This window comes from Oculina patagonica, chromosome 14 (assembly GCF_052425735.1).
Source record: "Oculina patagonica isolate OP01 chromosome 14, crgOcupat, whole genome shotgun sequence".
In the NCBI taxonomy this organism is placed as follows: Eukaryota; Metazoa; Cnidaria; class Anthozoa; order Scleractinia; family Oculinidae; genus Oculina; species Oculina patagonica.
In genome coordinates this window covers 7,866,139-7,893,130 of record NC_135771.1, presented here as the reverse complement: position 1 = coordinate 7,893,130, position 26,992 = coordinate 7,866,139, and the positions used below count along the sequence as shown (strand labels likewise).

At 38.5% G+C, this 26,992-nt stretch overlaps 3 protein-coding genes and 2 long non-coding RNA genes across 7 annotated transcripts; 1 reads left to right on the top strand and 4 right to left on the bottom strand.

Moving 5' to 3' along the window:
* Window positions 1–550: 550 nt before the first annotated feature.
* On the bottom strand, window positions 551–4,922 carry LOC144637756 (uncharacterized). Of its 2 annotated transcripts, XR_013567799.1 has the most exons (4): window positions 4,814–4,913; window positions 3,898–4,717; window positions 1,335–1,391; window positions 551–714 (listed from the first exon to the last, which is right to left on the bottom strand). It is a non-coding gene; the product is annotated as an uncharacterized LOC144637756 (long non-coding RNA). The 2 variants fall into 2 exon arrangements; XR_013567798.1 differs by having other exon boundaries at window positions 3,898–4,922.
* Window positions 4,923–5,511: 589 nt separating this feature from the next.
* LOC144638411 (uncharacterized) lies at window positions 5,512–5,994 on the top strand. Its single transcript, XR_013567946.1, has 2 exons — window positions 5,512–5,631; window positions 5,843–5,994. It is a non-coding gene; the product is annotated as an uncharacterized LOC144638411 (long non-coding RNA).
* Window positions 5,995–10,378: 4,384 nt separating this feature from the next.
* LOC144637790 (beta-1,3-galactosyltransferase 5-like) lies at window positions 10,379–15,172 on the bottom strand. 2 transcript variants are annotated; one of them, XR_013567801.1, is made up of 3 exons: window positions 14,822–15,172; window positions 10,664–12,572; window positions 10,379–10,566 (listed from the first exon to the last, which is right to left on the bottom strand). XR_013567801.1 is itself a non-coding variant. In XM_078496871.1 (2 exons), the coding sequence occupies exon 2, from the start codon at window positions 12,547–12,549 to the stop codon at window positions 11,446–11,448; it is 1,104 nt and encodes a 367-aa protein (XP_078352997.1). In that variant the 5' UTR covers window positions 12,550–12,572; window positions 14,822–15,172; the 3' UTR covers window positions 10,379–11,445. The 2 variants fall into 2 exon arrangements, 1 of the variants encoding a protein (XP_078352997.1); XM_078496871.1 differs by having other exon boundaries at window positions 10,379–12,572.
* A 2,577-nt stretch (window positions 15,173–17,749) lies between these two features.
* LOC144639096 (beta-1,3-galactosyltransferase 5-like) lies at window positions 17,750–19,016 on the bottom strand. Its single transcript, XM_078498350.1, has one exon. The coding sequence runs from the start codon at window positions 19,014–19,016 to the stop codon at window positions 17,955–17,957; it is 1,062 nt and encodes a 353-aa protein (XP_078354476.1). The 3' UTR covers window positions 17,750–17,954.
* A 5,195-nt stretch (window positions 19,017–24,211) lies between these two features.
* On the bottom strand, window positions 24,212–25,073 carry LOC144639095 (beta-1,3-galactosyltransferase 5-like). Its single transcript, XM_078498348.1, has one exon. It carries the CDS (start codon window positions 25,071–25,073, stop codon window positions 24,216–24,218), a length of 858 nt encoding a protein of 285 aa, XP_078354474.1. The 3' UTR covers window positions 24,212–24,215.
* Between the last annotated feature and the right edge of the window lie 1,919 nt (window positions 25,074–26,992).

Sequence of the window (26,992 nt, the reverse complement as noted above, 5' to 3'; positions counted from 1 at the left end):
AGTATATTAAGGAGTGTTTACTTTCCTGAAGAATGATTTAAGATGTTGAGTGGCAGCATCCCCCACCACCACATCCAGGAAAACGAATTGCTCTTATGCTTAGTAAAGTTTCTCATCATTGTGGTACAGTCTTTGCAAATACGCATGCGCATTACGTATACCGTATAAACCGAATATTTGTGAATTTTGCACATTTTGAAAAGTTTGACAAAAAAAAACACTAAAAATGCACAGAAACTGTTACAATGTCCAGGTGTATGAAGTTTTTTTCTAGTATAAACCATATGGATAATAAATTTGGAAAGTATAAAAGAAGCTCAAGTTCAATTAGTTTCTAGTGCACATGCGTAGTTTTTCCACTGTATACTGTAAAGAGGGATAAGAGTGAAAAGGTATTCAAGAACTTGAACGTGATGTAAAAATATCGTGTAATTTAACACTTATTAACTTTTACTGTAAATGAAGAAAACTCATCCAAAATAGCGTGTTTCTCTTCCTGTATATTTTAATAGTTGCAAGCTTATAGTTTGGGAAAGTATCACAAACCAAGTTTATTTATTTATTCCAATTTATTATACCTTCATTTCATTTTACAATCAATACATTTGAAGAAAAATTTCAGGACTGTAAAAAGTCAAAGGCAAATTTTACAGCCTGAGAACTTCACGTGCTTTTGAGGTAAACTTCTATTCCATGGACAGGTTGCTGTAAGCTCTGTCATAAAATAAAATAAAATAAAATAAAATAAATGCTAGTTAGTAGTTAAATAGATTAAATTAAGAAAAAACTTATGATGATGAAGAAAAGCTGTACTCTATTTAAAATTGATCAAAATTTATTACATCGTAAAACAAAATATAATACGTCAGCACCTGCACAAAAACAAGAACTTGAAAGTAAAAGTGTAAATAAAGAAAACCCATTCAAAATAGCGTGTTTCTCGTCCTGTATATTTTAAGGGGTGCATGCTTGGAGTTTGGGAAAGTATCACAAACCACGTTTGTTTATTGATTTTAATTTAGTGATATTAATTTATTACACCGCAAAACAGAATATAATACGTCAGCACCTGCGCAAAAACTGAAAAAAAAGTTTGCACTTCGTAATGGTTTAGAAAGTCTTGTCTTTGGCATTCTATAGCAGCCTTCACCTAAAGGTTCAGGAAAAACCTTTAGCAAAAATTGTTTAGGTTTTACCAATGAACATCTTGACGTCCCAGTGACACAGGGTAGCATGACAAGTAATGTACTGTGACAAAGCTCCTGTTTTCCTGCATTTTTAACAGACCATCATTGCATAATTATTGTACAGAAACAATAAATCATCCGTGTTACCTTTCAGTTATACACGCTTCCTCATCCGTCCTTGAATGTTCCTGGATGCATGGATGCCTGCAAATACAAAACATTTGAATGTTCCATGTCACTGTTTTTATAGCGATTATCACTATGAGTGATAGAAAGTTATATCTGCGTTTGGTTTGGTGTTGCTTTGTTACAATCAGTGAAACCGGCATAAAGCTATTTCGAGACACGTTCTCAGCCAATAAGAACTAAAACGCACAAGCCAATCCCTAAAGGTAGTATCGGTAGACCTATTAGCTCACTGCCTCGTGCTGAATACTAATGAATATAACAACAAAATAAGCGCAACCGTAAATGTAAAGTTCACTAGATTATCGGTCTCCTTTGTAGAAAAACAAATTGGCCACGAGCAAAAATACTAACTTGTAAATTTGGCTTTAGACTCCAATTGAAAACTGCTCATAATACCCAGATCACCTTTAGCTCTTATCTACTGCACTTGTTAGGGTGACTTGATTCGACAATCTGTTCGAAATCACATTATAACAATAAGTGTTAAACAGATAACACTCAAAATGACTGGAATGGATTTAGAGTCCAAAAGTATCTAATTGTGTAGTTAATTAGTAAATAAACTCCTTCAGGCGGCTCGTATATTGGAACAATGTCCAAGGCTGAAAGATTGATTTTTCTGATGATATGTCCCTATTGTATAGCTACTGTTTTGTACGTGAAATGCTTGTTTAAGGTCTGTAGGACTATTTTTACGTTTCACATATTATCCCATACCCCAACCCTAAGAAACCTAACTCCCCCAAAACCAACTTTTTTTTTTCCCCTTCAGTTTATTTTTTTTTAATTTTTTCCCTCCAAAACACTAACTCCCCATATCCCGAACCTTTTTCGATTTCCCTTGAAGGTTCGAGTTATCGGGATTCACTGTAGTTACATTAAGAGAGTTTTACCATGTGGTATTCTTTCACGAATCCAAGCATTTTTATAGTTATTTTTACCCCCAAATCCCACCCCCCCAATAACTCAAACCCCCCCAAATCAAAACTTTTTTATTTCCCCTCTTTTTATTTTTTTTTTAATTTTTCTCCCCTTAAAACCTCAACCCCCAATATCTCAAACCTTTTTCAATTCCCTTGAAGGTTCGAGTTAACGGGATTCGACTGTAGTTTCATTTTCATAATTAAGGTCCTAATTAATTCATTTCTTTTAAATTGTTGTTGTTGTTGTTTAATTCATGTTTTAAGGTGGCTCGACCCAGTTTTTTTCTAGTGATACCTATCAACTTTGAAACCCTCATACTTAAAGGGATTGATGTCAATCACATATCCACTATATCACAGGGATTACACATAGACTAAACTGCAATATGATATAAATTTTTGGGAGATCGGAATGAATATCTTATTAAAAATCGGCAAAATATCACATTTTCCTATTTTGCGAAAAATCTGTCTTATGGTGGATTTCCACTGACGCGTATTTTTCCGGATTTGCTGTATGAGACTTGCGTAACGTTCGCGCCGTTCACTCTCTATTTTCCGCCGTAATCGCGTCAGTGGATCCACCATTACAGTTTTTTATATTACTTTGCATGAATGATAAATCAAAGCCAATTTCTTGTTTCTGAAATTTTGAGGTAGGGTCGTACGGGTAGATTTTGAGAAAAACGCCGTTTAAAATACTAGTGCCAGTCCCCTCATAAGCACTCAGTCATTCATTTAAGCTGTTTATTAGCATTTTTATTTTCAAAATATCGCATTAGATGGTTTTAGGATGTAACAAACAGTGATAAGAGAAAGACAAAACTTTTTTTGGAGATTGTACGAGAGTTAAAGGTTGGACTGATTTGCCCTCTCAAAACTGTATTAAGCCACCTTAAGTATGAGGGTTTCAAAGTTGATATGTATTGCTAGAAAAAAACTGGGTCGAGCCACCTTAAGGCAAATACACACTTAATTCTCACCGAGATTGTGCAGGCACTAAAAAAAACTTTCATATATAAACACAATTTATACAAAGAAAATAAGACACCAGGATGACCTATCCACTATAATGATCCAGGTGCTAGGATAAACCTACTTCCATTTTTTGTACTTTCTAACTTTGTGACAAAAGAGCATTTTTACAACCAGTATATTGATTTTCCTAGACAATAGGATTTTTTGCAATAGAGAAGAACTCATTTTCCAAACAAATAAAATGTTTTAGTGTTTGGGACACGAATGTGGCCAACATGTTAATCACGTGAAAATGCTCTATTTAACATTTATTCCATGAGCGTGCATTGGATATGAAATGGTAGATGGCCAACTCAGCGCCTCATTGGCGAGAACTATCTCTTTTTATCATATCCAAAAAGTGCTAATGTAATAATTTTTTTACTAAAAATACCCAAAGAATTACAATATTTGAGCTCCCCGGCTCTTCTTGCTGATGCATACACCTACCATATTTGTGGTCCCTAGTATATGAGCTCATATACCATGGTCTGTAAACCAATCAAAACTCAGGAATTGCAATAAAACATGGCTAGTTTCTAATAATTAAAGAAATAACAACTTATAAATTAGGTCCTTACCTGTAATACACATCAGTAGGAAGACAGTATATACATCCTGTACTGTACAGACATTCAGTTAAGCTTGTCAAAAGGAATTGAAAGAAATTTTTTGAAGGAAAATGCAATATTTCTCCTTACAATTAACCTTTTAAGACCCAAGAGTGACCAACATTAAATTTCTCCTCATGATATCAATACTCAATCAAGAGAAGAGGTTATGAGAAATAAAAATTGGATTCATGGAAATTTCTTTTGAACTTTTAATAAATTCTTGCAACAAAATTGTAAGACAATGTATGAAGATCAGTCAGGAGAATTTGTATGTAGATATTGAGACTTAAAGGGTTAAACTTCACTGTCAAATAGACAGGTGATGAGAACATGGAAAGCCATCAACTAGTGCATGTTGTCGTGTTTAGAAAACCCTCAGAGCGGGTTACAGTGTGCCTCAATGATGCCTTAACTAAAACATTAAAAAGGCCTCCATTGCCTTGATCTTACAATGGTGGCCATGACCTCAGATACCAGTTATGTCACCAGTCTGGCTGGTACTCCAGAAAATGAAAAATTATTTATAATATTATATTTGGAATCATGCATTGAAATCACCTTATACATTTGAACCATTTTTTAATTTTTTTTTCATGGACCATTTTGGCACCATGGGGTGAAACCTCCTGCGATAAGAATTTATTGCTCGCAACAGAGAAAAACCCAGGAGCCGGCTGCGGTGTGCCTCAACCAAACAACACAACATTTAAAGGTCAAACTTTCCCTTGATCTTACAAATCAAAGTACTCACAAGACCTAAAGGAACACAGCAGTCAGCTCCAGCTGTCTGAAGTGATTCCCATGTTGTGTTAACCTGCACCTCGGATAGCCTCATGGGTGGGGCTGTTGTGGTTTGGATTGAAGGCACTCTCATACAAGCCACCATGATTGACCTCAGATGACTTCACAGGTCTGGCAGGTACTCCAGAAAATGACAATTTTATAATAATTGTATTTAAAATCATGCTAACTCACCTTGTAATTTTTTAATTTTTTAATTTTTTTTTTCCCATTTTAAACCATGGGGTTTCTCCTGCGATATTTCTCGCACGGCCGAGGCTCCCCCCCCCCATTTCCTTTCACTTCCTCAATACTCACCTCACACATCGCTCCACTGTCTGGTTTCCCATGTTTGGCCTCCCTCGACTGTGGGGCTGGTGGTGGATGGGCACTCCATCAGCCCTGACTCGTGCTTCACAGGTCTGCTGGTACCGATGGGTATGTGTCCTTCTCCATTCAATTCGGGCACCTTTCTCTCGCCGGCCAGAGCGGCTCATGTCCTCGCCACACTTTTCCTGTCTCTCTCCCCTCAAGCAGTCAGCTCCAGCTGTCTGGTGCCCTCGCCCGCGATCCTCATGGGTGGGGCTGTTGGGTTTGGATGGGCACTCCCCGACCTCAGATGACTTCACAGGTCTGGCAGGTACTCCAGAAAATGACAAGTTTATAATAATTGTATTTAAAATCATGCTAACTCACCTTGTACATTTGAACATTTTTTTTTTCATGGACCATTTTGGAACCATGGGGTTAAATCTCCTGCGATAAGAATTTATTGTTCGCAACAGAGAAAACCCAGGTGCAGGCTGCAATGTGCCTCAACCAAACAACACAACATTGAAAGGTCAAACTTTCCCTTAATCTTACAAATCAAAGTACTCACAAGACCTAAAGGAACACAGCAGTCAGCTCCAGCTGTCTAAAGTGATTCCCATGTTGTGTAGCCTCCCTCGACCTCATGGGTGGGGCTGTTGTGGTTTCGGCCTCCCCCCCATTCTCTTCACAGTCGGTCCCCTTGCTCACTTGTGGCACCTGGGGTTCTCCTCGATTTTTGCTCGCACGCCAGGGGCTGGTGCTCCCCCATGGTCATCCCGTCTCTCGTACTGCCCCAGCATTCAGCTCCAGCTGTCTGAAGTGATTCCCATGTTGTGTTAGCCTGCACCTCGGATAACCTCATGGGTGGGGCTGTTGCAGTTTGGATTGAAGGCACTCTCATGCAAGCCACCATGACCTCAGATGACTTCACAGGTCTGGTTGGTATTCCAGAAGATGAGATATTTAAAATAATTATATTTTAACTCATGCATAACTTACCTTGTACATTTAAATTTTTTTTTTTTCATGGACCATTTCAGCACCATGGGGTGAAACCTCCTGCGATAAGAATTTATTGCTCGCAACAGAAGTTCACCTTAAGGAGCAGGCTGCAATGTGCTTTAACCAAACAAGACAACATTTAAAGGCCAAACGTACCCTTTATCTTACCTACGAAAATCATCGAACTGTGGAATAGGCTTAGATTTTTATGTGGCTGCCCCGTCCACTTTCATCTATTGCCCCGCCTACTTTCATCTGTAAATTCTAACCGTCACCTTGTCCCATATAATTCACAGTTCACTGTGAATAAACTGTCAGTAGAAGAGAAACTCAATAAAAGCTCGGTTAAACGAAGTGCTTGCTTGCGCTAATTTTATGTTTTGGTGCAAAAAAATAAATTTAACCGAGATTATTTTTCAAGGGTGGTTCAAACAAAGGACCCTAAACAACAGTGTCAGCAATTAAGGAAGCACAGCACATGAGCCACAGGAATTTTTTTTGAATTTGTCAACGAGGGTGGCTGGGTAACAACATGAAAATTCCTGCCGGTTCCACAGTTTGGTGATTTTCGTAGTACAAATCAAAGTACTCACAAGACCTAAAGGAACACAGCAGCAAGCTCCAGGTGTCTGTGAAGCCTGAGAACACGAACCATCAATGACATACCGTATTTATTCGATTAAGCGCCCTGGGCGCTTATTAAATTTTTGGACCTTGAGAGTGGGCGCTTATTCGAGGTGGCCGCTTATTCGAGGTTGGGCGCTTATTAAATATTCATAATTTTTAGCAAGTAGTACGTTGATTTTGCAAGAAAACAACGTATAATAACTAAACGTGAAGGTGTACGAAAGCTGAATTTTAAATGTTCATTCAAAGTTTCAGTAAAAAACCTAAAAAACTCGGTCTTCCGGATAGTCTCTTAGTAGTACTTAGTCAATTTTAATCTCAACTTCAACAATAATCAAAATTTCTCTTGTGCCCTCATTTTAGAGGGGTGGGGGTGGGCGCTTATTCCAGGCTGGGCGCTTATTTACTTTTCCTACCTACAGGGTGGGAAATTCCCCCTTTTTGCTCCCAAAGCAAAAATAGTAAACAGTGTTTGGCCGAAAGAATGAGTTTATTAAACAAAAGCAATATCAAGCTACAAAGATCACGAGCTAAAAAACACGATAAAACTAATTCGAAGCACGCTTACTACTACGATTATAATAACTACATACCCTCAATAACAAAAGGGAGGGCGGGAGGGAAAAGTAACAACTAACGTACAAGATCATCGACAAGCGTGCTTACGAACTGAATAACGCAACAATAGAATTGAACCGACTTAAATGTCGCAATATGATCCGAAATGTAATATGATAAATACCAGATCCCCTATACGGGGGCAATTATCTATTTTAAATGAAATGTTTAAAATACCCAGCTTATTCAAGGTGGGCGGTTATTCGAGGTTGGGCGCTTAATCGAATAAATACGGTAACTCCATAGAAAAATAAAACATTCAAAGGCAAATGAAGTGAGATTGCGTTACATTATTGGACGCTTATTTGGAAAAAAATGCGAAGATCAGCACTTCACCGAATTATCATGAGGTTGCTCAAAGAGCCTTTGATTAAGAAAAGAAGGTGATATGCTTAAAGAACTTGGCTTATTCAAAAGCTCCACTTACCTTGTTCCCCAAGCAATGAATTGATAACTACTTGAAGCTTTGGTCCATTTCGTCCCCATGTAAAAAGACAAGATAAAGCACTCTCAAGTCAAGGTAGAAATATAAATATCTGTTGTTGTTTTTTTTAATTAGTTAAAAATCCTGTACCCAGAGACTATTCACAGATAGCAAAACAAACTTTATAAATAATTACTGGAAATACAACTAAAAGGTAAAGTCTGTCTCCGAGCCATGAGGCCCATACAGCCAGAGCTTATCCCGGTTTCCGTAGCATTAAGCGACTAGGAGTATTGCTACTCCCCCCTGGATGGGATGCTAGTCCATCGCAGGGTTACCCCCCAGCAGTAAATTCGCCGGTACCCATTTATACACCTGGGTGGAGAGAGGCACTGTGAGAGTAGAGTGTCTTGCCCGAGAACACAACGCAGCGCCCCGGCCAGGCCTCGAACCCGGGCCGTTCGACTCGGAGTCAAGCGTGCTAACCATTAGGCCACCGCGCCTCCCACGGGAAATACAATACAACTACATGCAGAGAATTCCAACTGACAGGAAGTTGAGTGTTTTGCTCAGGGTTCGTACACTTTTGCACAAATAATTTTTCCAGGACTTTTCCAGGAGTACTGGACTCAGATTGATTTTTCTAGAACTCCAAAATTCACATTAACCCTTTCACTCCCAAGATCTAAATATTATTTCCGCTTACTGTCTGACGTGTCTGTAAATTTCTTATAAATTATGTTAGTTCTGAGAATTCTGCTGTTGTCTTGAGTTTAACAGATTTCCAGAACTTTCCAGGACTGGTTGTCTTTTTCCAGGACTTTCCAGTCCTGGAAAGTGCCACAATAAAATTCCACGACTTTCTACAATAACCGTTCCCGCCAAATGGTCTGGCCTTGTTTCACGGGTTGGTGCTTCACATAGGGTTAACCTAGCTAGCCTGCGAATACCATATATTCGCAGGCTAAGGGTTAACCTCGTTGGGCCTTTCCCCCTTGGACAGAATTGTCCAAGAAAAGTTACTATGCACTATGAACTATGAAATTGAGAATCTCCACCTTCCCCCCCCCCCCTCCCCGGCAGGGCTAGGGCAAAACTATCAGAAACTATTTTTAAAAGTTGACAGTGATAACTTGACGGATAATTGGACTGTGAAATCCATTTACAAGACTAAACGTTTCCAAATTTTCAGCTAAATAAATTTTCCTTGACTCCTGCAAATTCTCTGCTCTCTTTTCTGCATCTCTTTTCAACTTCCGTCCCTTAAAATCCCGCCACATCAAACTTTCGTCACGAAAGCAAAAAGGAAACAGCATTTCAAGTCGCCCTGGTGTAAAACTTAAAAAAGCCATTACAACTTATCAGACTAATGTAACTATAGAGTGTAAACAAACCTTGTAGAATTAAACAAAACTTCTGGCACTTTGGACAGTTTGGAACGCAAGCCGCCATGTTGACTTCTTTATAAGATTGCAAGGTCTGCTGGGAAATAATATGTGGGCCAGCGGGGTGGGGTGGGGGAGAGTAACGTCGAAAGTCCACATGCACAGGGAGTTTTGTGTCATGCATGCCACAGACCAACACTTTATTAAAAACACATCTAGACTGGTAGTTATTCGAATATTATGTTTCACAATGAAATATCGTAGTCAGTCGCGAACATCAGACGTGAGAAAATGTTCTAATGCAGAACAAACTTTATCGTCGGATATCACGGTGATTTCACTGAGAAATTTTGGTATTTTGGATTTCCTCGGTCAGTGTGTACTAGTCGAATCTCTCCTTACGAAAACCCTGCCGAAGAAGTTGAAGAAAAAAAAATTGACACAGGGGCAGGTCCCAGCCACAGGTGTGGCATGGGTAAGGAAATTTGGTAAACCCATAAAGCCTAAAAAAATTGGTTATCGAGTGAGCGTACGCCCGCCCGCGCCTACACACCCTCGGGGAGGAGAGGAGTCACAAGACAACCCGAACCGGAGGGAGGAGAATGCCATCTAAGAACGTCTGCGTAGGAGGCTAGGTTAACGTCGGCTTGTGTTTTTGTTATTAGACATCCCTGTTATGGTCAATTGACGGCTGTCAAAAACAAGGTATCCGCTGACCAGTATCACATGACCATATCGCGGGCACAGGTGTATAGCTCATCGAGGTGATTCTTTTTTAAGCTGACCGCTTTTAGGCTTGGCTAAATCTATATATTAGGGATGCATGTGTGACGACATTTATTATTAGTAGTATTATTATTATAAATGATGTCTGGTAATAATAATAATATTCCCGCGCTTCCGTTTTCAGTGGTGAGTACTTATCGAGATCAAGAGAGGATAAAGGGTAAGAGAGTGACTCCCCCATATAGGCCTTATTCCAAAGGTAATCACTCTAAAGTTATTTTTAGACATGGTACCCATGGTACCCATGGAGAATGCAAAGACCAAAACATGGCGGTCGGCGGAGTTGTAAAGTGAGGATCTTTCACTTCAATAATTCACTTCGCGCAGCCATTAATACGAAGCAATTAACAAAAGAAGTCGTTATGAATAAATTATGAATAAATTAAAAACCGTCTTTGAAATTCTTATGCTCGTTTACAAATTAATTGTCTCTATTCTTAACCCTGGAGAATTGGGCCGGTTGTTTGAATCTTCATTTTTCTAAAAGACATTCAATACATATATATGACATAGATAGAGAGCAAGACTTACGTTTATTACGTTAAGGAAGCCAGATCAAACTAATTACTTAATGCATGTACATTGAAGCGTTACATCAACTATTGATAAAAAGCATAAAAAACTTGATTTGCTATTAGTTTTCTAAATAAGATCGCAGCGCACGATGGGAAGGTTGGGGTAATACTGTCGAATATACAACCGCTCATTCTCGACCCCAGAGCACTTCTCTTTTGCGCATGACTCTTCTCGCCGTCAGTCATGCGCAAAAGAGAAGTGCTCTGGGGTCGAGAATGACAACCGCTTTCCTCTATTCTGATTTTCTGATTTTTTCTGATTGGCTGTATTTTCTATGGCATTGATAAACAGGCATAGTCGGTTGTATAATTGAAAAGCTCCATTCTGAAACGTGCGCTAGTCACACGAAACACGTAGGAAGGAAAAAAATAGTTTTACAACTCAAGTACTTAATAATTTTCGCGCGCACTTAATTTCGCGAAATTTCGAGAGCCGAATTTCGCGAGTATTAATTTTCGCGATTGCAAGAAAAATTGGAGCAAAAGTGTATTAAATTTCGCGATTTTGTCATTTTTTATGACTCAAATACTTAGGAACTACTAAACATATACAAACTTGAAGGTCCGGTGCAATGTAACTACAAGGAGTCTCAGCAAACGATTTACAAGCTGAAGAAAACAGTAATCAGAGGAAGGGTGCTAGTCGAAAACAAGTCGGAAATATATTTTTAAGGATAAATAGTTGCAGGCCCAAACATTTAAAATTTGTACTGTTTTGATATAAATATAATATGGTATCAATTTTCGCGTGCTTAAATTTCGCGCAATGTTTTTTTCGCGCGTATTTAATTTCGCGATTATTTTGAAATCGCGAAATTCGCGAAAATTAGTACTCGCGAAAAAAAGTAAGAATAACGTACTCACTGGCTTAACTTTAATAAAAAAATTAAAAATCGCAGTTTTTTTAAAACACACAAAAAAAAAAATTAAAAAAAATCAAGTGTTATGGTTTCTGGGGGCATCGCCAAAGAGGAAAATGACTTACGTTTTGTTTTAACACCTGTTTCTATACACGGGGTTTTTCAATCATTTTAGTGGCTCGGTTAAAAATCTCAACTACGCAATCTCCGTGGCTTCCTTTTGGTCCAAAAAATCCGTGCCTTAATAAAGTGCTCTTCTTTGGGATACATTGCTCTGCCGCAGCTGGTAAAAAGTGTTCAAAACCTGCATTGTTTATAGCTTTAATTCCAGCTCGGTCCGCTAGCATGCCGACATAGACGTCGTCCAATCTAAAGTATGGCAGAAGGGCAAAAGTTTGGACTAGCGAAATTAAAGCATCATGGGATAAAACATATCCAAGACCGAAACAGAAATCTGGATACCTTTCCTTGCTATATTCTTCTTTGGATACTTTCCATTTGCCATCCCTGTTTGCCAGAGGAGTTCTATAAACAAGGCCCATGTAAAGAGATTTCTTTGGCGTGGTGGGCTCTCCCAAGAAAGAAACAAGTTTTTCAGCGTTCACAAACACATCGTCGTCTGTCTTTAAAAGAAACGAGAACTTGCAATACCTGGCTGCCCAGTCGAAGCCCATTTGTATCTTGAGGGTCTGATTCCAATAATGATCGTAGTAGTCAGCTCGCACGAGGTCTCCATAAAGTTCATCTTCCTTTAACAACAAATTCGATTCATTCTGATTTCGCGTTTGACCGATAAGAAAAACAGTTGTCCATCGCGGTTTAAAAGCTCTTTCGAAGGCCCAAGTTTTGCGGATGACATTCCTTCTCTGCAAATTGGCCGGGGCAGAATTGACAAGAATAAGAAGACTGTAGTATTGTGAACAAGTTCTGTTTGTGATTAGAGTTGTCTTAAACGGCTTCCAATTTGATGTTGTGTTCCCCTTGGTATTGTTGTGTTGTTCAGTTTTCAATCTGATACCGTGTTGCACTGTTGTTGTAGCTGGTGTTGTTGTTGTTGTTGTTGTTGTTGTTGTTAGTGCCGTTGTGTTTTCCAGCTTATGTTCGCCCCCTAATGCTTTGTAAACCGGATTTGAACTTGATAAGTGGAAGTGGTGCGTCACAACGTAGAAACCCAACTGCAAGCATACAATAATCGTCAAAATGACGATAAAATACCGGAAGCTTCTAGACCGTCGGTTCATGATCGCCATTTTAAAATGTGTGGTCTTATGACCTGTGTAAACAAAACAAGACAAAAAAAACTCTGAGTAATCAAAATACAATTGGTGGGTTATTCTTTTTGTAAGGGCCACATTTACACTTCATATATGTCTGCCAATAATCTGTGACTGAGATTAAAATGATGCTGAAGTAAGCGTGTCTTGCTTTTTTTGGACTAGTTTATGGCTTTTCAGTTTCGCTACAATTTCACTCTCTAAAGCAATGTGCCTTAAGGTACCAGGAGGCCACGAAGCTACCTGAAACAGAAAATCTATAAGGGGGGATATCTAATTGGAAAAATCTCCATTTAGTTATGAAATGCGAATTTGTGTGAATTTCGGATTATTACTTGCAAAAAAGAAAACAAAACGCCCTATGGGGGAACCCAATGGAAATACTTCGGAAATCACGACCTGGGCAAATTTACGACCTAATTTGATATTCCAGCTTCTTGAAAAGCAAGACGGTGCTAACTGATTGCACTCAAATTAGATTAGACTACAGTTCAAGGACTGTTCTTTAAAGGGCCGAAACTTGCAATAAAAGCGAGTCGAAGAGATATGTTTTTTCGGCTACATTCCAAAGGCAGTACCAGATTCTTCGGTGTCGAGGTTGCAGGCCTTGTATAAATCAGCATTTGAAATCTGTACTCGAGTGGAAAACTAACTCATAGAACTGCTTTCGCACGCTTCAAATCAACAAGAAAACGGCACAAAAATAAACTTAAACAATTCAAAAATATTTCTATCACATTTTATTACAAATACACAGTCGTATAAAAGCAGATTTTAAGAAACTTAAATATTTACAATTTGAATATGCCTATGGGCATGCTGTGACCTCACAAACAAAGAATGGTAAGCCTGTGGTTAAAAATCTTCACTTATTTCTTCCAGTTCACGGACCAAGGGGAGCAAAAAGTAATCGATACAAGCTTCTCTTTTTCAATTTGCTGAAACAGTGAATGCCCACAATTTAATTTTCTTTTGGTTTCTTTAAACACGCTTCGAGAATTTCGAGACTATAAGTTAAGGTCTGTTGAACTGGTTGTTATGTAAATTCTGACAACTGCAGGACTGCGGAGCAATAGTGAACATCTAAGTTGTTATGTAAATTTTGACGACTGTGGAACTGCCGGGGGCAATTTTTAAAGTGAAGCACGTTTTTCGTACAGAAGGTCGTCTACTGAACTAGTTGCTATGCAAATTCTGACGACTGCAGGACTAATGATGAGGAAAGCAACGGTTGCCTTGACTTACTTTTTAAACAATATCATCGACATAAAGTTTTATAGATAGGATAGCTAGCTCGTAAGTTCTATGGCAGTGTTTTTTTTTTCTAAAACCTGAACGGGAAGTTCTGTTCCTGGAGTGACAAGAAATTCTTTGATCCGCCATGTTGGCTCTCCTTCAGAGCCGACCAAAAGCGGCCATCTTACACTGTAACAGTTTCCAAAGAAAAAAATAAACGACACTTTTGAACATCCATTTTGTAGTTAAGAGACTAAACCAAGATTCATACAGAATTTCGGCCGAATCGTACTGATAACTTAATTTTGATATTTAATTGCCTATCCTGAATAAACTACATTCTAGCCTCGACATTACATTTGAGATATCGGTTGTTCGACTGGCAGTAAATATGAGGGTCCTGTTTATTGTTTGTTTTCTTAACGAAACTTGTTGCTTAAACAATCTCATCGATCTCGGGTGCTAAAAAACTGATAGCTTTTCAATTCTGTAGCAACAGTTTTGTAACTTGAATGTTTACAGTGGGCAGCCTTATGACTCGCCCATGTGATGTTGACGCGCCTTCTGAATCGACGAGAACCGGCCATCTTCATGATTTTCAAACATAAATATGAAGGCCTTTCAAACATCTAATATGTGGTTAAACCCTAAAGTAAGATTTAATAGAATATTTCGGCCACTCGGACTAGCAAATTTGGCCTTTTTAAATATTGATATTAACTAGCTATCGTGAATAAACCTCATTTATGGCGTTTCATCGAACGTTGCAGTATTAGTTAGGATACATGCAAAATTTTAGCAAATACAAATCGGTGACATACTTTGGCCCACACCCCAGAGCCTGGAACAGGCTATATTGCACGATTCTAACAGAGTGTGGCTCGTAGTAGCTGAACAGAGGTACAAGGTACAAGGCACAAGGCAAAGTGTTGTTAGGCGTTTGCGGTCGAACAAAAGAAGACGCAGTGAACATACTGAAAACGCTTTGAGATTCTTATACTTTTGAGATTACCTGATGTACGTATGCTTGCTTGAACCTTTTACATTCCGTGTCTTCTAACCTTGGAGAACAGGGTCGGTAGTTTGAACCGTAATTATTTTAAAAGGCAACATATATGGAGAGAAAGAGCTTCGTTTATCGTCCGATGGCAGGTAATAATGGGTCGCGTGATGCAAGCCAATGATGCCTGCGGGGTCTCCCGCCTTTCCGTTTTCAGTGGTGAGTAATGTAGATTCTTACCAAGATCTATGACTCTAAGTAGCTGAATAGAGTTTTGCCTGTAACAGCTCGGCTAGGTCCAGCTTCGGTAAAAAAATAAAAGAAGCTAGAAAGCAAAGTGTGTTTTTGCGTTCGAGGTCCATTCACTTCGCGCAGCCAATAATACGAAGCTATTAACAAAACAAGTCGTAATGAATAAATTGAAAACCCTGTTTGAGATTCTTCTGCTTTTGAAACATATCGTACGTATGCTTGTTTAAAAATTAACTGTCCGCATCCTTAACCGTGGAGAATAGGGTCAGTTGTTTAAATCTTTATTTATATATATATATATATATATATTTATCTATATATAGAGAGAGAATATATAGACGTTAAAGAAGCTAGATCAACCCAATAGCGAAGCGCACGAGTGACGTCACGACTCAGACAAGACTCAGGCAAACAAACCGAAATGGCGGACGATTTTCCTAAAACACTTTCTAAAGCAGCCGGTATTCTTAAAATACTTACATAAAGCGAAAACTTCGCCTAGATTTCTTCTATTTCTCTCAGAACACGCTGATGTTTTTTGAGCCTCGTAGCGATTATATGCATTTGCATTCTATTTTGAGACCTCGCGTGCTTCGCTATTAACAAAGAAAGCCGTTATGAATAAATTGAAAACCCTCTTTGAGATTCTTCTGCTTTTGAAATTTAATGTACGTATGCTTGTTTAAAAATTAACAGTCCGCATCCTTAACCGTCGAAAAATAGGGCCAGTTGTTTGAATCTTTATTTTTATAAAGACATCCAATATATCTATATATATATATATATAGAGAGAGAAAGACTTTCGTTTATTACGTTAAGAAAGCTAGATCAACCCAATTACTTAATGCATGTACATTGAAGCGTAACATCAACTATTGATAGAAAGCATAAAAGATTTGGTTTGCTATTGGTTTGCTGAAGTTGGCGATGAACATATACGGCGTTGGATGATTGCAAAATGCAGTTATTTATCACATTTTATCACATCATTTGAAGCAAAGATTTTGAGTTCATATTTAGTAACTACATGAGAATTCAAGGCCACGCCGGTCCACTTTATTTGCATGTGCCGAACCCCTTTCTTAGAACCACAGGGGGCTGTCACAGACAAAAAAGGAAATGTCACCTGCTAACGCACCTTTTGGTTTGTAGCCGCCATTTTTTGCAGGTGGTATTTGAGCAGCAGTTGTAGTATATAAAGAACATCCGCCTTATTTTACTTAAGCCTCGCTTTTATGTGACTTCCGGCTTACGGGGTAAGTGTGTATCTGTGGATAGGCGACTTTAATTCCGCTCTCTCATCTTTTAGTTGCATCGAACAATTTTTTGTTGTATCGAACATCTTTTAGCTGGTATCGAACATCTTGTAGCTGTTTCGAACATCTTTTCAGTGCCGTAGCGGGGTTGAATGTATTGGGGGGAGGGGGGGGGGAGCCCGGGGAGGGACATCACGAGCGCTGGAGGCGCAAGCTTCTAAGCGGGGGGGGGGGTGGGGGTCGGGGAGCATGCTCAAATCTGGGGTCTCTAAAATAGAATTTCCAGCCTTCTAAGAGCATTATCAAGCAATTTTTAACTGACTAAAATCACTGATCAGATATGTTACTTGAACGTTGTACTTTCCTTATTAAACAGGTTCATTATACAAATGACAGTGTTGTTGACAGTGTAGTGTGATAATTGATAAATGAACTATTCTCACTGGGAGCCCTCAAGCACAAACGCTCTTAATTCCTTTGGGATATTACTTGTTTACTTCCCTGCTTCTGTATATACTCTAGGGATTCTACTGTGTATAATTTTTGGCTAGTTAGTATAAATAAGTCTGTTTTGTCCTGTTTTTACCTCTCTTTGTTTAAACGGACGCCAGACATCAAATCGTCGTCCCACCCTCCTCCCCGCAGCGATGGCTCACATTTGTGCCTTAGCTCCCGCTCTTTTCCGCCTCCGGGCTCGCCTCTTCCCATATCTTATCCCAACCTGGGGCTTTTGGGAGTGAGGCCCAGGGGGTGTACTACGGATTATAAATGACGGGGATGATCGAATAGAGGCAAAACTCAGGACCCAAAAAAATCCCTAAGTTTTCCGACATTACCCCAAAAAATCCCTGTACCAAAAATAACCCCCCAAAAAATCCCTTGTCAAATTACCCCTAAATTTCCAGGAGGGGCAATAATATAACACAAAGAAAACCATAAAAAATTGAACTCTCGTGTTTGTTTATTCATCATATCATAAATACGCTAAGGTCGCGCCAAGTCACTTAAGTTCGTTTTTAATACCCAAAAAAATCCCCTATTTAAATCAAGTCACCCAAAAAAATACTTGCCAAATTTTCCAACCCAAATAAAATCCCGGAATCGAAAATTTCAAACCCAAAAAAATCCTTCGATCATCCCCGTCATTTACAAGCCGGAGTACCCCCCCCCCCCCTGGGGAGTGAGGGCTCCCATTGGAAATTTATTACTATTACATATATGGACCCCACAAACTATTTCATTTCATTCGGATGTCCAACGCCACTTCCGGGTTTTGCTGCCTCAAACTTTGTAAGAGTTTGAAGGGAAAATATGCAAGACTCTTGATGGAAAACGTTATAAAGATAGTACTGGGAAAACACTAATTTCGCTAAAAGAATCCATTAGAATCCTTACATTACTACTGTTCTACTTTTGAATATTATTTAATGTTAGCCAAGATTTTTTGGAGAGGCCCGAGATCCCCAAAATATTTTCTCCTTCTCGCATTCTTAACGTCTTTTATTTAGTAAACAACGTGCCAACAACATAAACGTTTACAATGACAATGGATATATACGATCCATGGGCTTAAATACAAAAATAGACCAGCCCCTGAAGTAAAACGATTGCTGCGCTATTGTGCTGTGACACGATTTCTATACATCTGGGTATTTAAACATTTTAGTGGCCAGGTTAAAAATCTCAACAAGGCAATCTCCGTGGGTTCCATCTCGTCCATAAAATCCATGCCTTACTATAGTGCTCTCCTTTGGAATGCATTGCTCTTCTGCCTTTGGTGAATCCAATTCAAAACCGACATTGTGTATAGGTTTAATTCCAGTTCTGTTCGCAAGCATGCCGACGTAGACATCGTCCAATCTAAAGTATGGCAGAAGGGTAAAAGTTTTGACTAGCGCAATTACAACATCGTAGGATAAAACATATCCAAAACCTGGACAGAAATCTGGATACTTTGCATCGCTATATTCTTCCATGGATACTTTCCATTTACCACCCCTGTGTACCCAAGCATCTGTATAATGATTTCCCATGTAAAGAGCTTTCTTTGGCGTGGTGGGTTCACTCAAAAAAGAAACAAGTTTTTCAGAGTTCACAAACACATCGTCGTCAGTCTTTAAAAGAAACGAGAACTTGCAATACCTGGATGCCCAATCGAAGCCCATTTGTATCTTGTAGGTTTGATTCCAGTAATAATCGAAGTAGTCACCTCGTACGAGGTCTCCATGAAGTTCATCCTCTTTTAACAATGAATTCGACTCGTCTTGATTTCGCGATTGAGCGACAAGAAAAACAGCTGTCCATCGCGGTTTAAAGGCTCTTTCGAAGGCCCAAGTTTTGCGGATGTAATTCCTTCTCTGCAAATTGGCCGGGGCAGATGAGACAAGAATTAGAAGACTGTAGTATTGCGAACATGATCTGTTAGTGATTAGAGTTGTCTTAAAAGGTTTCCAATTCAATGATGTTTTGTTGCCGTTAGTATTGCTGAGTTGTTGTACTGATGTTGTCGCAGTTGTTGTTGTTTGTGTCTTTGCGTTTTCCAGCTCTTGTTTGCTTCCCAATTCTTTGTAAACTGGATTTGAACTTGATAAATGGAAGTGACGCGTCACAACGTAAAAACCCAACTGCAAGCACACAAAAATTGTCAAAATGACAATGAAATACCGGAGGTTCCTAGTCCGTCGCTTCATGATCGCCATTTTAAAATCTGTGGGTTTCCTATGGCCTGTGTAAACAAAACAAGTCAATAAAGCAAACTCTGAGTAATCAAAATACTTTTGATGTGTGATGCTCTTTGTTCAGGACACATTTACAGTAACTGTCTGCCATAATTAGCCATGTTCAAAACGAGCAGGGGACTGGGAATGAATATTCAATATCGATTGCACTGAAAAACTGGGCCCGTCATCTGAAAGAGCATCCAAAAATTAGTAACTCAACCAAATTTGAGAGTTATTGGTTTAAACACATAGGTATGGTTCACTTTTAGAAATTGCTAAAATAAGAGAGCTTAGTATGGATTGGAGGGACAGCTGTCCATCCAGCCATACAGAGCTCTCTTATTTTAACGATATTTAAAAGAGTTCCATGCCTTTGCGTTTAAACCAATAACTCTCAAATTTGGTTGAGTTACTAATTTTTGGATGCTCTTTCAGATGACGGGCCCAGTTTTTCAGTGCAATCGATATTGAATATTCATACCCAGTCCCCTGCTCGTTTTGAACATGGCTAATTGTGAAGACTGAAATGATATTTTTAAGTAAGTGCCTTGTAGAAGTCTATGGACTTCGATGTACTAGAGGCGAGCAAGACCGCTTACTTTAATGTTATTTGACAATTTAATAAATCCACGGGTAAATTGACAAAAAAGTTTCTTGAAAACTGTTTCAATTTGCATGTCTTCTAACACGTTTGAAAAAAGGTGGAAAAAGAGAATTCATGGCTATACGGGCTATACGCAGTGTTCTACTCCCTTGGTTAGCCTTGCAAACGCTCATAACGCTCGCTCCTTTTAACTTCATGACAATGAACAAGACGTTCAGCTTTGCATTTGTTTTTAGACTTTCTCAAAGACGTTCGCTTCTCTTCCGGTTTGCGGTTTGGTAGTAGAACCCAGCGCAAACGCCGAGCTCTCATGCTTCGCGCTTTTTCACGATCAGCTCGACTTGTATGCAAGTCTACATTTATTTCGTTTTTTCTTATTAACGTAAATCAGTTGTTATAACTCTCCATGATAAAAAATACTTAAGAGGAGATGGAGCGAGAAATATTTACAAAAAAATAATTTCTCATTCGCGCATTCTTTAGGTCTTTTTTATAGTAATCATCGATACAGCCTCGCGCCAACGATTTTGCCGCCTTTTCGTGCAATCAGCGCTTCGTTCATGACATCTGAAATGTCCAGGTTATGTTTTCAACATTAATTAATAAAAAGTCAAGAAACGTAGTGTTGTTAAAAATGTCTACGACAATAAGTCAGAATTTACTAAAACAATTATCAGTCCAATCGCTTATTGCTCGCTTGTTGGATATCAGATGATTTAATGTACATGGTTATTTATCACCTCATATCCAACGCGCGCTCGTGGAATAAATGAGCGCCCACCTGCATCTGTGATAAAATCATAACACAATAGTCTCTTTTTTTATATAAGAACGCCCGAGGCTGAACGTTCTTAACTTTTTGTTAAAATGTTCTTAAAATGTTCTTATTTTTCGAATTTTAAAAACAAAGTGGTATTGCAGTTATAAATTCATTCCTAACGGATATGTACATGTTCACGTCATTAATGAGTGATTGATGTTGGTTACAGGTAATGATTTGAATACATCATTTATACCATGCCATAGAAAATACAGCCAATCAGAATACAGGAAAGCCGTTGTATATTCGACGGTATTCAACCCAACCTTCCCATCGTGCGCTGCGATTGTATTTTCGACGAAATTTAGTAAGCGTATTTTCTATGGTATGGTATAAAATAGTTACACAACACTTTCTCGTGGTATACTATGGAATATCCCACTTGTCACTTGTATTTTCTCGGTATACACACTCGCCTAAAGGCTCGTGTGTATACCGAGAAAATACAAGTGACTCGTGGGATATTCCATAGTATACCACTCGAAAGCGTTGCATAACTAGTATATAATACATAGACAACAAACAGTTAAAAAATCATATTCGTTCCTCGCCAAATTTTTGCCTTGTGCAAGCTCTTAGGATGTTCTTAAATTTTGGCCTTTTTCAGCCTCGACGTTCTTATAAAAACGGTTTTTATTAAAAAAAAAAGGAGTGTAGCCAGGTGCTTTTCTTAACGCGGCAATAACATGCAAATAAGTGGCCCTGTATTCTGTAATTTTGCCCTTTCATAACGATATCTATGCAAAATTTTCCCGATGTAAGGAAATCCAGAATTAGGTACGCGGTTTCTAACCTAGTTTCGCTTTTCGAATCCTGAATTCCAGGTCTGTGGTATCGCTGGAATCCATTCCCTGGAATCACGGTCGTGCAATGTTATAACATGGCGGTTAGTGGTCCCTAAACCCCTGACACGGCGCACACAGCTTTTATTATGTTTGTCCCGTTTTCTTTTTTCCCCTTTTGATCATGAAGGATGAAGTGTAACTTATTTTAAATGACTCTATCCGTAGTGGCAATAAACACTGATTCTAGGAAGTGTATGGTACCTCATCTAATTCCACGCGAGGTTTCACTTCTTCTTTCAGTGTTTTGAAATTCTACGCGTATCCATCAAACGGATTCGAAGTTCAAATATTTGCTACCAGGCGTTGTCAATCGCTAGAAATGGATATCTAAGTACACTGACTAATAGGATGGACTTACCTTTGAGGATATCGGAGCCACTATACCAGCTGAAGTAAACTGACCAACTCACTGTCTTGAAAATAAGAGCGACTTTTTGCTAATTACATGGATAGATATGCTAATTCGAAAAAAAATTTACACGGCAACAATGGTCGTACCACTTTTTAATGGCCGCTAACTTTTTTTCCTTTTGTCTTCTATGAAAACGTAAAAGCCACCAATTATATTTCATGTATTCCTCTGAGACATAAGCGTAAAAATACATCTGGAAGCTGACAAAACAGAAAAAATTAGTTCGATTGTTCGCTGTTCTGGACTCGGGTAGCGCTTATATAATGTGCAGTATTAAAAGGCCAGTGAAAAGATTAACAACAAATTGCTAGCCAGCTTTAAACATTTGAAGAATAAACCTTTTGGTCGTTTTAGGAGATTGTTCAGCAATTGCCCGGCTTTCTTTGGAGTGTATTATTTCTTAAGTATCAACGCCAAGGCATAAATTTTCTTTACTGGTTTACATGCTTTTTTAAAAAATTCACTGTGCGTTCTGAGAATATTCATTCACGATGATTAGTGATCGCAATAAATGAAACACTTTTTGAGGTTTCATTATGGAGATATCATTATCTTTTGGCTAAGAAATTTCGAGCTCCAAAAAGAAAAAGTCTGTAGGTGTTCAAAGCCCTAAACGGTTCAAAAAAAGTAAAGGGCATGTCACAAAAACCGGCGGTATTATTGTAGACTGTGCGACGCAGGCTATAATAAGCGTGTGTTTGAATGTTTTTACTGTAAGTCACTTCCTATTTCGGGCTCTTATGTCATTAGGTTGTTAAAAACACGGCCAAACTACATGTACAGTACATGTATTACATTCTTGCTTCTCGCTAAATAGAGGTAAATAAAGTAGACGAATCCTCATCGAGACGGCCAGGAGGTTACGGCGGCCGCTTTATTAAGGTGGCCGCTAAATAAGGGTTTTATTTACTACCAAAATGAAACATATTACATTAATTTTATACTAAGTACACGATACTTACTCGTAACTGCTGAAAAAGGTTACGGTATCGTTTCCAGTTATTCTTGAATCGTTTCGCTTACTAGACAATAATCTATTTTTTTAAAAAATTCGAGATTTTTTCTCACAAGCACCAACACCTCACAGCTATGATTTGTACCACGTGAATAGAACATCTTAGAGCATCTTGTAACACAATATCAGTCATTTGATTGTTCAGCCAAAGGGAAAAAGGTTTTCTCTTAAAGTGCATATGAAGCGAAATTTTTTTCTGTCGTTTTTAGTTCTTTAATATGTATATAAAAACTCTGTAAACATTAAAATTCTACTGAACAAAGATTCGAGCGAATTTTGTGGCTATAAAATACTGTTTTTCTGTCCGGAGACTGGGTCGAGTTTATATTGCGAAATCCTGGCTGTGACGTCACCTTGGTGGTAGCTTGGTTGCGAAGGTTTTGTTTACAGTAAGCGGTGAGTAAGGAAATATGTCGAGTGACAGCTGTAGTGATTTGGAATTTAGCGTGACTTACGACTCTTCGGGTAGCGAAGAGAGTAAAAAAGAAACAGATGAAGAAGAGTACAATATAGTTTGTAAATTAACGTTATCCTCGATCATCCTTTGTAAATAATCAGTACAGAAAACAACTTGTGGAAACACAAATGGACTTGAATAATACCGGCAAATAATAATACCCCTAAACCCACAACTAATCAATATTGAAAAAGAAGAAAGCACATGTTTAACACCTACAACTGCAGTTAAACATATAAAACAGTAGCAATAGGCCATTTCCGAGTTACCCTTTGCCTCTGTTTCAAAACGAGTCTACGTGCAAAACCATTCATATGAAAATGAGTTTCACCTACAGGTCCATTTTCATTCAAATCAAACTCATTTTCATTTGAATGGTTTCGCACGTAGACTCGTTTTGAAACAGAGGTAAAGGGTAACTCGGAAATGGCCTATTGCGTAGGACTGCACGTATTATGCTAATCTCAGTCAAGACACTGGCAATATTTTTGGGACTTTGATAACTGGTCGCTTAATAGGGGGCCGCTTGAAGAGGTTCGATAGCCTGCAGAACAGGCGGTTTATTTTGCGGATCGCGTGAAGCGCAACAGAGAGAGCGCGAAGCAAAAGTACAAAAATCGACTTAAAAACTTCTTATTAGAATCAGTTCTGGCCTTCGGCAATTTCTTTGCTAATACAGAAAAGATTCTGAAGACAGACTGCGTGACCATAAGTAAACTGGAAATCTGTCTGGATTTGACAAAACGTGGACTCCGGGATCCGTGCTTGAAGGACGACGAAAGGATTGTTTTGACTGATTCGTCCCCAGTCGTCTCTCAGCCTCCAATTAATATGAACGTGAAAAGCGCGGTTTGGGAGCGCGACGGGTGATGGGAAGGAAGAAAGAAGGGAGACGACGTCTCCTATTCTTTTCTTCTCATCCTCCTTCCCAGGATTCCCTCCGTGTTCAGTTTGATCCAGTCTCCCTAGGCTCAGGACGGACTGAAAAGACGACTGGGGACAAGTTAAGTGTTGTGACACTATTTCTATACACCTGGGGATTTTAACATTTTAGTGGCTCGGTTAAAAATCTCAACTACGCAATCTCCGTGGCTTCCATTTCGTCCAAAAAATCCGTGCCTTAATAAAGTGCTCTCCTTTGGGATACATTGCTCTGCCGCAGCTGGTAAATCGTGTTCGAAACCATCATTGTTTAAAGCTTTAATTCCAGCTCTGTCCGCTAGCATGCCGACATAGACGTCGTCCAATCTAAAGTATGGCAGAAGGGCAAAAGTTTGGACAAGCGAAATTAAAGCATCATGGGATAAAACATATCCAAGACCGAAACAGAAATCTGGATATGTATCACTGCTATATTCTTCTTTGGATACTTTCCATTTGCCTTGCCTGTGTACCCCAGGATTTCTATAAACAAGACCCATGTAAAGAGCTTTCTTTGGCACGGTGGGCTCTCCCAAGAAAGAAACAAGTTTTTCAGCGTTCACAAACACATCGTCGTCAGTCTTTAAAAGAAACGAGAACTTGCAATACCTGGCTGCCCAATCGAAACCCATTTGTATCTTGAGGGTCTGATTCCAATAATGATCGTAATAGTCAGCTCGCACGAGGTCTCCATCATCTTCATCTTCCTTTAACAACAAATTCGATTCGTCTTGATTTCGCGTTTGAGCGACAAAAAAAACAGTTGTCCATCGCGGTTTAAATGCTCTTTCGAAGGCATAGGTTTTGCGGATGATATTCCTTCTCTCGAAATTGGCCGGGGCAGATGAGACAAGAATAAGAAGACTGTAGTATTGTGAACAAGTTCTGTTTGTGATTAAAGTTGTCTTAAAAGGTTTCCAATTTGATTTTGTGTTGTTGTTGGTATTGCTGAGTTGTTGCATTGTAGTTTTAGCTGGTGTTGTTGTTGTTGTTGTTTGTGCTGTTGTGTTTTTTGGCTCTCGTTCGCTTACAAATTCTTTGTAAACCGGACTACAACTTGATAAATGGAATTGATGCGTCACAACGTAGAAACCCAACTGCAAGCATACAAAAATTGTCAAAATGACAATGAAATACCGGAGGTTCCTAGTCCGTCGCTTTAAGATCGTCATTTTTAAATCTGTGTGCTTCCTATGGCCTGTGTAAACAAAACAAGATAAAAGAGCAACCTCTTAGTAATCAAAATACTTTTGATGTGTGATGCTCTTTGTACACGTATTTAGTATATTTTCCAGAGGTGAATTCAATTCTGATTGGTCGAGAATCTAGGATTATGACACCATATTCACCGCGCTAGGCGGTGAATATAGCATCTCAAAGTTTGGCTACTAAGCCATGCCACCTTTGCCATCCAGGCTAGTAAACATGGCGGCATTTGCTGAATGAAAATTTCTCTCTTTTAAAAGAAATCCCTCAAGTCCTGGATATTTAAAACATCGGGAATTTTGGAAATAACTACCAAGGCTTTTAGACCGAAGTTATTTTTAAGTGATGGTTTTTAAGGTGTTAGAATTGATCGTAAACATAGTGGATTTGGAGATCACACGCGACCATTTCAAAAGAAACTCAGTCAGATCGACTGACAAAACATTTAGTTCACTTCTCACCGGAGCTAGTCATTTCGAGAGGATTCACACAATTGCACAGAAAACACCAACGATTAAACAAAGGTACCACATATCTTTCTTTTTCGTAGTGTTGGTTTTATTCCGTTTTATTGCTTAAATAAACTTGAGTGTAAATTACGATTTCAATCGATGAATTAAACTGGTTTACACTTTAGACGTATGCGAGCGAGCACTTGTGTTTGTCGTTTTCGTGTTTTCTTTTGTCATTTTGCAGTTCTTGATATTTACCTCTGAAAAACTATACTAAAACTTCGTCGAGGGGATTATTCAACAATAATCACTGAACCTGAGGCGAATAATTGTTAAATGTCTGCCAATAATTTGTAAAGTCTGAAACGATCGATATTGAAGTAAATGTGCCTTTCTTTTGTTTCGACTACTTCTTAGCTTTTCACTTCATAGTTCGCTTAATATTTCAAATCTATACCTATCATTAGAAGTCTATGGATTTCGACGTACTCGAATAGAGACGAGCAAGACGATTTAATAAATGCATTGGTAAAACGAAAAAAAAATTAAAAACACGCAGTATCTTAAAAACTATGTTTCAATTTGCATGTATTCTTACAAAAACACTTAATTTTTTGGCCATGTAACCTGAAACAGTTAAATTTTAGGCATTTTAACACTAACAGTAAAAACTATAACAGTAAATGTTATCCAGAAAGAAACAAAAACGTCTCCAAAAATGCCAATATTATTTTGTTTAGTATATCAAGAAGTTTCCGGCCATTTTCCGACGATTCCTGATCATTTCGGAAGTTTTTCCGAAGACTATATAGCTATCGAAGATGACTGAAGACTACCGAAGATTTCCGTGGAGAGCACACAGCACAGGCTCAAAGTTCATAAGTGATTTTATAATCGATTTTCGAAGAGCAGATAAGAATTTACAATGCTTAAAGACTATGAGTTTTTCACGAAAAACCCTCCAACACTGAACAGTACTTTTTCCGGAAACAGTAAACATTAAAAATTGGCCAATTTAACAGCAAACACTAAAAATTATGTGCCTCGAGTTTATTCTTAACTTATTCTTAAAAATTCGCCAATTTCAGCCTCGATATTCTTATAAACTAGATTCTTATAAAAAAGTGTACTTGCTAAAACGGAAATGTCAAACTGTATTTTCTAAGAATGTTCATAAGAATATTTTCAGCCTAAAATCGGCAGAAAAATAAGAATATTCAGCC